Below are 10603 nucleotides of genomic sequence, written 5' to 3'. Positions count from 1 at the left end.
TGGGACTGTGCAAATAAGTTAATTGTGGTCCACCAAGGGGATCAGTCAGTTTTTCCATACTGCTAGGCTTAAAATGAAATATCCCAAAGGCAGGAGAGAGAAAAACTCAAAACCACCATGAAAGAATAGCCAGGAGGGGAGCACGTCCTTTGGACCTCAGCTCCCTGTGCTAAGACCCTCCCAGGCCCAGGAGACATAGAGAGTGCTACAGAACTGAAGACAGCAAGACAGCAAGAGGCAGTAGCAGAGAAACATCAGCAGTAGAGACAGAAGAACCGAGATACTGGCAGGACACCAACAGGAGAATTATATATATATATACACAGTATGGTGAATGTGAAATTCACTTGCACCTGGAGCAGCAGAAAGTAGATGGGATATCCGCCCAGAATAAATGCGCACATTGCCTGGAAAACCAGTGCCCAAAGTTAGAGGGCACCGATTGTATGGAGGAGCTCATTCAATGAAACAGTTAAGTTCTTATTTTTAATTTTTATTTTTTGAATTCAGAAATAAAAATATCATTAACAGCTATGAGTTAAATATACAGACATAATCACTACTGCCCTCGTGACTCTGCCAACTACTAGGATTGAAAATGGCCAACTCCTTCCCTCAGGGAGTGGGTGACAGAGATCCCAGGAGTTGGGCAATTTTCTTAAAGGCACCCATCCTACCTCCCATCAAATATTTCTCAAACCAATTGCAGTGCAGGAATTCAGAGAGCTCAACAGAAAAGGTAGAGGTCACAGATTTATGCGTGTCCTCTTACCAACTCTAGCAGGCAGAAGATGAGAACAAAACTTCACATTTCAGGAATATTCAGTCTAATCTAGAGTGTCCCCACTGCCCAGTCATCTCATTGTATGTTCCAAGAGCCTTAATTACATGGAGTTTCAATGCTGGCTCAGTCTTATAGTTATTTTCCCAGAAGGACACCCCTGCCCCCAATAACAAGTTCCTTTCCTGCTAACCTCTCCTACTTTGTATTGAGGGGAGGAAGGGAAAGGAAAGAAGAAAAATAGGAAGGCAACATGAGAATTTCTCTCTCTTTTGGGTCCTGCTCAGTTGGAGTCAGAGTCTTCTGAGGAAGATGTGCTGGAGTCGCTGTCTTTAGAGCTTTTATCTCTATCCTCATCCTCACTGCTGGAGGCTGAGGAGTCACTGACTTCCTCCTCTTCCCCATCTTCCTTCTTATTTTCTCCAGATCTCTGTGAAGGTTGATGATTGACCTGAATAGTCTCTGGTGAATCTGCCTGGAACCTGTAGCTACTGCTCCTCTCCAAGCCGTTCTTGCAGGCCCTTCACTGACAGGGACTGCAGAGACATCTGTCTGAATTTGCTCATATTCTTACCCTTAGAATAGGTTGCCTCTCTGTATTCTGTATATTCCTCTGGAGACAGGCGCTTGAGCCAGAGATCCAGGTCAACATTGTACTGTTTCTGCAGTTCCTCAGCCAGGCTCTTGTAATGGTCCTTCAGGGTCTGTGGGATGCACTGCCAACGTCTACCAATCTCCACCGTGCGCTCTGTCATGGGCACATGTTGCAGCTCCATACTCGACCACAAATCCTGGTAGAACTTGTGGTATCCATTCATGGGGTCCTTCTTGGGTTTTCAGTGGAATTTCACCTCCTTGGAAAAGTCACCAGTCTCCAGAGAAGATCCCAATTTGTTCACATTTCCCTGAGAACCCTTTTGGATTTGAGTTTGGCGCCTCTTGGGGACATCAGATTTCTTGCAGTTCTGGATGAGATTCAGATCTGAATGGAGCCAGTAAGGCACAAGTAAGTTGCATGAGGAGGTGGCCCAAATGCCCGTGGTCTTCACTTGTGTCACATTATCTGCCCTCTCCCAGTCTGTACCTATGGCTTCATGGGGAGTTCCTCAAGATCAGTTGACTGAGGAAGAGAAAACATGTGCCTGGTTTACAAATGATTCTGAGCAAAATGAAGGTACCACTTGAAAGTGGACAGCAGCCACACTACAGCCCCTTTCTTGGAACTTCCTGAAGGACAGTGGTGAAGGGAAATCTTACCAATGGACAGAACTTTGAGCAGTTCACCTGGTTGTTCACTTTGCTTGGAAGGAGAAATGGCCAGATGTGTGACTGCATACTATTCATGAGCTGTGGCCAGTGGTTTGGTTGGATGGTCAGGGATTTGGAAGGAACATGATTGGAAAATTGATGACACGGATTTATGGGGAAAAGGTACGTGGATAGGCCTCTATGAATGGGCCGAAGTGGTAAAGATATTTGTGTCTCATATGAATGCTCACCAAAGGGTGACCTTGGCAGAGGAGGATGTTAACAATCAAGTGGATACAATGATGCGTTCTGTGGAAATTAGTCTTCCTCTTTTCCCAGCCATTCCTGTCATTTCCCAATGGGCTTATGAACAAAGTGGCCATGGTGGCAGGGATGGAGGTTATGCATGGGCTCAGCAACATGGGCTTCCACTCACCAAGACCAACTTGGCTACAGTCACTGCTGTGTGCCCAATCTACCAGCAACAGAGATCAACACTGAGTCCCCAATATGGCACCATTCCTTGAGGTGATCAGCCAGCAACCTGGTGGCAGGTTAATTACATTTGACCACTTCCATCATGGAAAGGGCAACATTTTTTTTATTACTTGAATAGACACTTAACTCTAGATACGGATTTTCCTTCCCTGCACACAATGTTTCTGTCAAAACTACCACCCGTGGTCTTACAGAATGCCTTATTCATCATCATAGTATCCCACACAGCATCATCTCGGATCAATAGACTCACTTCATAGCAAATGAAGAGCATAATAGACCCATGCTTGTGGAATTCACTGGTCTTACCATGTTCCCATCATCCTGAAGCAGCTGGCTTGATAGCACAATGGAATGGCCCTCTAAAGACACAATTACAGAGCCAGTTAGGTGACAATACCTTCCAGGGTTGGGGCAATGTTCTCCAGGAGGCTGTATATGCTCTAAACCAGAAACCAATATATGGTGCTGTTTTTTCGATAGCCAGGAGGCATGGGTCAGTAATAAAGAGGTAGAAATGGGAATGGCACCACTCACTATCACCCCTAATGATCCACTTGCAAAATTTTTGCTTCCTGCCCCTGTAACTCTATGCTCTGCAGGTTTAGAGGTCTTAACTGAAAGTTAAGAATGCCACCAGCCACTTTGGGCTCCTCATGCCCCTGGAACAACAAGAAGGGAGTTACTGTATTGGCTGGTGTGACTGATCCTAATTACCAAGAAGAAATCAGATTTATATTACATAATGGAGGTAAAGAACGGTATGTCAGGAATACAGGAGAACCCTTAGGGCATTTCTTAGTACTAACATGCCCTGTGATTAAATTCAATGGAAAACTACAGAAGCCTAATTCCAGCATGACTACTAATGACCCAGACCCTTCAGGAATAAAAGTTTGTGTCACCTCACCAGGCTAAGAACCACAACCAGCTGAGGTGCTTGCTGAGGGTAAAGGGAATTCGGAATGGGTGGTAGAAGAAGGCAGTTGTAAACAACAGCTATGACCACGTGACCAGTTGCAGAAATGAGGACTGTAATTATTATGAGTATTTCTTCCTTGAATGTGTGCATTGGAGCCCTGGTGGCACAGCAGTTAAGAGCTCAGTTGCTAACCCAAAAGTTGGCAGTTTGAATCTACCAGCCACTCCTTGGAAACCCTATTGGGCAGTTCTACTCATCAAATATTTTTGTTTTCTTCACTTATAAAATATAAGATGTTAACAGGGCTAATGCGTTTTTGGTTGTACACGTGTTAGTTGTTATCATGTTAGTCGCAGGTATGACTTTATAATTGTCTTTATTTAGAGATGTGTACAGATGCCAAGTTGACAAGGGATGGACTGTGATCGTTAAGGTTGTGTGTCGACTTGGCTGGGCCATGATTCTCAGTGGTTTGACAGTTATGATGCAGTCTGGCAGATAAGTAATGATGTAATCACTTACATAATGAGATCTGTTATAATGTACTCACCTCCATGATGAGATCTGTTATGAGCAGCCAATCAGTTGAAAGGGAGTTTCCTTGGGGGTGCGACTTGCATCCCATATAGGTGGACTTTCTGGCAAACCTTGTGGGTTTGCACACTCTGAATCCTGCAGCTGGCCCCTGTTCGTATGACCTCCTGTTCTTGGGACTTGAGCTAACAGCTTACCTGCTGTTTTACCTGATGATCTTGGGATTCACCAGCCTCCACATCCTGTGAGCCAGCGGTCTGCTGTCTGACCTTTGGATCATGGGTTTGTCAGCCCCTGCAGCTAAGTGAGTCAGGAGAAGCCTCCAGCCTAACCCTCGGACTTGAGGCTTTCCAGCCTCTACAAGCACTTGAGCTTTTTCTCTCTCTCTATATATGTACAGATATGTATATTTATACACTTCACTGGTTTTGCTTCTCTAGAGAACACAGCTAAAGGCATATATATATATACACACACACACACACATATATACACACACACTTTTTTATAAATGATACATTTCTTAATTAAAAAAAGCAATTAAGCAATTATCCCTTAAGGTGTAAAGTAACTCTGTTTACTAGATATGTGATTAGATCACAGCTTCTCAACTAGTGTGCCAAGATACTGACTCTCTCAGCCATGGGTGGCCAGGCAGGACCTGGGGGTCTCTGGGCTGGAGCAGCTTTGTGCATTTTCTCCTTTGTGCTCTATCACACACTGATATTCGCTATGTATGAAACTACATGGATACATTTGGAAGGACTGAGTTAGACCTGACTCCCTGATATGCCAAATAAGTATTTTACTATATTAGGCTGATCTTAGTTTTAACACCTAGTTCAACTTTAGAATAACTTTTTATAATTATAGAACTAAAAACTAGCCATTTCTTTAGATCCATAGGGAGAAGAAAAATGAATGCTAAGATTAACACATATATTAATGTAATATACATATAACCAATTTTTTTTTTAGTCTATCAGTATGCCCAGGATGATTCTTTCAGAGTAATTCATCAACTCAGTATGGGTTCTCAAACGAACCCTCTCAGGCTACTTCTCTAAGAGTCCCTGCTGCAGCCTGTACTGTGAAAGCTGCAATAGCAATCTGTCTCTTCACTTCTCCCCAGGCCTTGGAAGGGTCCGCTTTGCTTTCAATAACAAACAGAGCATCATAAATTCCTGGGAATGACTCCCCTGCATACTTGTTGTTGCTGCTTGGAGCATAGATGACATGCCTGTTGACAGAAAGAGTTTGCTGTCTATCAGTTGTCCAGATGATACATAAGAGAAAAACAAGAGCACTCTGCAATTCCTGGATTGCATATTCCTTAACTGTATTATTTTAATGTGCCACTTGTCAATTAAGCTTCCAAGTTCAACCATATCCAAAGAAGAGTCTGTGAAATATGTATTAATTGATTGTTAGGAAAGTGAGTAAATAGAGCATAATACAGTATGTTTTTTCATACTTATACACATGTTTATATATAAACATATATACATTTAAAAGAGGAGAGGGGCTAAAATTATATAAACAAAATATAAACAGGATTTTATATCTGACTGATGGGACTGGGGAGATTATTATTTTCTCCTGTGGCTTTCTTGATTTTCTGTATTTTGTACAATAAACATATTTTTTATAACAAGGAACAAAGCATAAATGCTAAAAATGAAAATATGTAAGAATCATATTATATAATATGAACAATATATTATTTACTATATATATTTTTAAATTTTCTATTTGCTTTCAAGGAATCAACTATGATATTCTCTTCACAGAGCTAAACAATGAGAAAAAAATATTATAATGTCATTTTTTTTTCTTACCTGTAGAAAGGCCTGTCTGGTAACCCTAAAGGATCAATAAATGCTCTTTCCAGAAACATTAGTTGATCATTCATAATTCTCATTAGCATTGGGCTGAAAAAGTAAATGACTACAGTTACAACTTCATGAAAATCTGTGCACTACAAGGAAATCAAAAATTCAAAACAAAACTAAACATAAAAATTAAACCTGTTGCTATAGAGTCAATTCTAACTCATAGAGACCCTATAGGATAGAGTAGAACTGCCTCATAATTTTCCAGGGCTGTGATCTTTATGGAAGCAGACTTAGCAAATATATTTTAAATTCTCATAATACACAAATTAAGAAAAAAAATACATATAGTCACTGTATTTTAAAATTCCATGACATACTATTCTGTTAAGCTTATAAAACCACAGAAACAGTTACATGTGCCAATGGAAGGTAAGAAGTGTTAGTAATCTTTATTTACATTGAAATAATAATTAATTGATAAACCTTAGTATTTTAAATATAAAACCAAAAAAATAAAAACCCAAACTAAGCCCATTGCCATTGAGTCGATTTGGATTTGGTTGTTTGGTTTTTACTTCTTTCAGCTGCACTATGTGTTGAAAGGAAAATAAGAAAAACTAAAATCCCCATGATTTGTATTTGAGCACTTTCAGCATCATTTATTTAGCATCACAAACTCAGGTTTTGTGATAGTATAAAGGTAAACTAAGCACAGACTTTACCTGTGAACAGTTCACATATACTAACAAAAGAGACAACTGAATGAAAGATAATTTCAGTAAAATGTTAGAGGATTCTGAATCAAATTAACAGAACATGGCGAACCAAAACAAGAACCAAACTCGTTGCTGTCAAGTTCATTCTGACTCAGAGCAACCCTATAGGACAGAGCAGAACTGCTCCATAGAGTTTCCAAGGAACACCTGGTAGATTCGAACTGCTGATCTTTTGGTTAGCAGCTGTAGCTCTTAACTACTATGCCACTACGGTTTCCAAAACATGGCTAGGAACAAAAAATCCATTTGGATACACACACACCTGAACACACACACCTCTCTCCCTCTGGAGGTAATGAGATCAGCAAGTGGTAGAAAATAATGTACACTCTGAGAAAAGGAGAGTTTAGTTGAAGTATGAGGGGGGTGGAGCAAGATAGTGAAGTGAGTAGAGGCTCCCATTTACTCCCCCAGCAACTAATCCACCGAACAAAGAATAAAAACAAGCACAGACTGAAATCTTAGAACACTGAGAGGCAGCTGAGTTACTGGAAAGTGAGGGTGAGTCCAGAAGCAGGGGAAAAGAGGAGCAGAGATGGCACAGAAGGTGGGAGAATCTACCTGCTGAAACTGGGAGCACTCCCTCATCGCAGCCACTTTGAGATGGGGCTGGGTAACACCCCAAACAGGGAACACAGAAAAGGAGCTAACCTGAGGAAGCTGTAGCCCAATTGTTTTAAAGCAGTGTGAATTGGCCATGGGAATTCACAGGCCTTGAAACTAGAGGGTGAGGGGTGGGGGACGGGAGGTAAAGGGAGACCATGTCTCTGCAAGAGAGTGCTGTTGAATCTCAATGAGATGTGAGACAGATGGACACTAGGACGGAGAAGAACAGTAAGGGCAACAGTACAATGGGAATACTTTGGACTGAAGAGATGTCACAGAGGGAGATGACCCGCAGCAGGACACCATGGTTGAGCCTGTACAGGTGCACCTGTGAGGGAAATACAAACAGCTCCCCACCTTCCCCACAAGAAATTCAAGCCTCACCACTTACATCACCATCTGCGAACAGCTAAACCCTCCCTCCCCCCAATGCATGGGTATTGAATTCCAGAGATCAAGCATCCAGAACTCCTGAATTAGCACTGAAAAAAAAACTAAGGATATGAGTGTCCTCTAGTGGTTCTCAGGAGAAGATATGAAGCCAGCCGTTGCTGGGTTGATTCTGATTCATAGAGACCATGAGGCTCAGTGGAACTGTTCTGTGGGGTTCCCAGGGCTGTGAGTCTTTTCAGAGGCCGGCTGCTACATCTTTTTCCCATGAAACGGCTGGTGAGTGTGGGCCCTGGCCTTTCAGTTGGCAGTCAGGCTCTTGGACCCTGCATCACCCAGGCATCGAATAAGAAAATTTTCCCACAAAAACAAGAATACTATATTTGAAGTTAAAAAAAAAAAAAGGTAACAAAGTGGCCCATATTCAACAAAAAATAGTAAAAATCACAGAAGAAGGACCAGTCAAGAGCAAAGCATTAAGAGAAAATTTCTCCTATGGAAGCTAGAATAATGCAAAGAATTGATAATTTTCAGACTATGGTGCTAAATATGCTTAAAGAAAGCAAAAAGCACACAGAAAAAAATAGCAGGGATCAGGAAACAAATGGAGGAACAAAATGAGAGACTTGATGTAAAAATCAAAAACATCAAAAAAAATGATAATAATAAACCAAGAGAACTACCAGAACTGAAGAATAAAACAAATGAATTAGAGAAAGCAAGAGAAACACTCAACAATAAAATTGAACAGACAGAAGACAGAATAAATGCACTAAAAGATAAAAGAAAAGAACAAAGAAAAGAGGACAAACCCAAAAGGAAATATGGATTCAATTAAGAAATCTAACATTAGAATTATTGGAATCCCAGAGCACCATAACAACAATAAAGACATAGAAATGATTTTCCAAGAGATAATCAGAGAGAGTTTACCAGACCTGAAGAGAGAACCAAGTCTGCAAATACAGGAAGCTACATGAACCCTAACTGAAAGAGACACAAAAAGATCAGCTGCATGCCATATCCTAACAAAATTCTTGAAAACCAAAGACAGGAGAGAATTCTGAAAGCAGCAAGAGAAAAACAATATAACATACCAAGGGGCTTTCATAAGAATCAGTGCATATTTCTCCCAGAAACTCTAGAGGCTAGAAGACAATTGAGCAACATATATAAAATAACATATACTCAACATATACTGAAAGAAAACAATTGATAGCAAGAATTCTTTACCCAGCAAAGTTGTCATTCAAAAACAATGGGAAAATCAAGACACTCCCAAACAAACAAAAGTGCTGAGAATTTGCCACCACCAGATCAGCTCTGCAAGTATTACTCAAGGGAGTACTCCAAATGCAAAGGCAAGAGCATTAAATAAATACTCATATCTACACATCATAAAAAATGAACAAAAAATGAGAGAGAGATCTCAAAAAACCTCAAAAAATACAGGCAATAATAAGGACTAAATATATGATACTTTCAGGGAATAAACTCAATAACCAAAGCCAGCAAACAGTACATCAAGTTTGTAAGAAAAAAGTACAAAGTAAACTCGTCAAATAAAAACCCAAACCAAACCCATTGCCAACGAGTTGATTCCGACTAATAGTGACCCTATAGGACAGAGTAGAACTGACCCATAGGGTTTTCAAGGAGCAGATGGTGGATTTAAATTGCTGACCTTTTGGTTAGCAGCCTGAGCTCTTAACCACTGCACCACCAGGGCTCTCCAACTCATCGAATATAGGCTGTATATTGATGTTCATGGAGACACACCAACAGAAATGTGGATGGGAGGAGCATATCAGGAGTAGATTTATTCTGTTAAGGTTGTATATTAACTGTTGTTCATATGTTAAACGTTGTTGCAATTGTAAGTTGTGTAATATAACCTATGTGGCAACGGCTAAGAAATAACCTAGAAGAAACATTCAGAAGGAAAGAAGGAAGTTAGCAAAAAGGCTCATCATAAGAAAGCAGTCAAATACAAACAAAAAACAGAAAAATTCAGAATTAAAAAAATAAAGAAGATACAAAACACTCAAAAAACAAATAGCAAAATGAGTGAGGGAGACACTTTGTTTTCTGTAATAACCTTAAATGTGAATGGATTAAATGCCCCATATAAAAGGCAGATAGTAGCAGAGAAGATTTAAAAAAAAAAAAGATCCATTATTTTGGTGTCTACAAGAAACAAAACTTAGACATAAGGATACAAACAGACTGAAAATAAGGGACGAAGAAAAACATACCACGCAACTAGTAAATAAAAAAGAGCACAGTGGCCATCCTGATATCAGATAAACTAGACTTTAAATCAAAATCTATTACAAGAGATAAAGAAGGATATTACATAATGATAAAAGGGTCAATCCAGCAAGAAGACCTAACAATTATAAATACGTATACACCTAACAGCAATGTAACAAAATACATGAAACAAATACTGACTAATATGAAACGAGAAATAGAAAACTCCACAATAGTAGGGAACCTCAACAAACCATTTTCAATTATAGACAGAACATCTTAAAAAGAAGATCACCAAGGACAGTGAGAACTTAAATAAAACCATAAGGCAATTGGACCTAACTGACATAAATAGAACACTCTACCCGGTGTCAGAACACTACACATTATTCTCCAGTGCACATGAATCATTTTCCAAAATAGACCATGTGCTAGGACACAAAACAAGTCTCAGTAAATTTTAAAAGACTGAAATCAAACAAACCATCTTCTCTGATCATAACAGTATGAAGCTAGAAATTAACAACAGGGAAAATAAGGAAAAAAAAAACATGGAAAGTAAATAATACACTACTAAAAATCTATTCCCCCACGTGTCTGTCAGTTTGTCGTACTGTGGGGGTTTGTGTGTTGCTGTGATGCTGGAAGCTATGCCACTAGTATTCAAGCACCAGCAGGGTCACCCATGGCTGACAGGATTCAGCTGAGCTTAATGATGTGGATGGAGTCAAGCTTTCGGGACCGTCATTTGTCGATTGGC

General features: G+C 40.1%; 1 protein-coding gene and 1 pseudogene across 5 annotated transcripts in view; both read right to left on the bottom strand.

Annotated features, from left to right (window-relative positions):
• Positions 1-1064: 1064 nt before the first annotated feature.
• Positions 1065-2608, bottom strand: LOC111819206 (upstream-binding factor 1-like protein 1; annotated as a pseudogene).
• Positions 2609-4920: 2312 nt separating this feature from the next.
• Positions 4921-10603, bottom strand: part of FOLH1 (folate hydrolase 1) — a 59176-nt gene continuing 53493 nt past the window's right edge. For 3 of the 5 annotated variants that reach the window (XM_004390480.1, XM_004390479.1, XM_004390482.1), the window contains 2 exons: positions 5822-5914; positions 4921-5223 (listed from right to left, as the gene is read on the bottom strand). In XM_004390480.1, coding sequence (XP_004390537.1) covers positions 5034-5223; positions 5822-5914 — 283 coding nt within the window. In that variant the 3' untranslated portion in view covers positions 4921-5033. The remainder of the gene's footprint in view (positions 5224-5821; positions 5915-10603) is intronic. The other 2 variants (XM_023725369.1, XM_004390481.1) reach the window with 2 other exon arrangements.

This window comes from Trichechus manatus, unplaced genomic scaffold (genome assembly GCF_000243295.1).
Source record: "Trichechus manatus latirostris isolate Lorelei unplaced genomic scaffold, TriManLat1.0 scaffold00302, whole genome shotgun sequence".
NCBI classification, from domain to species: Eukaryota; Metazoa; Chordata; class Mammalia; order Sirenia; family Trichechidae; genus Trichechus; species Trichechus manatus.
This window is presented reverse-complemented; position numbering and strand designations above follow the sequence as displayed.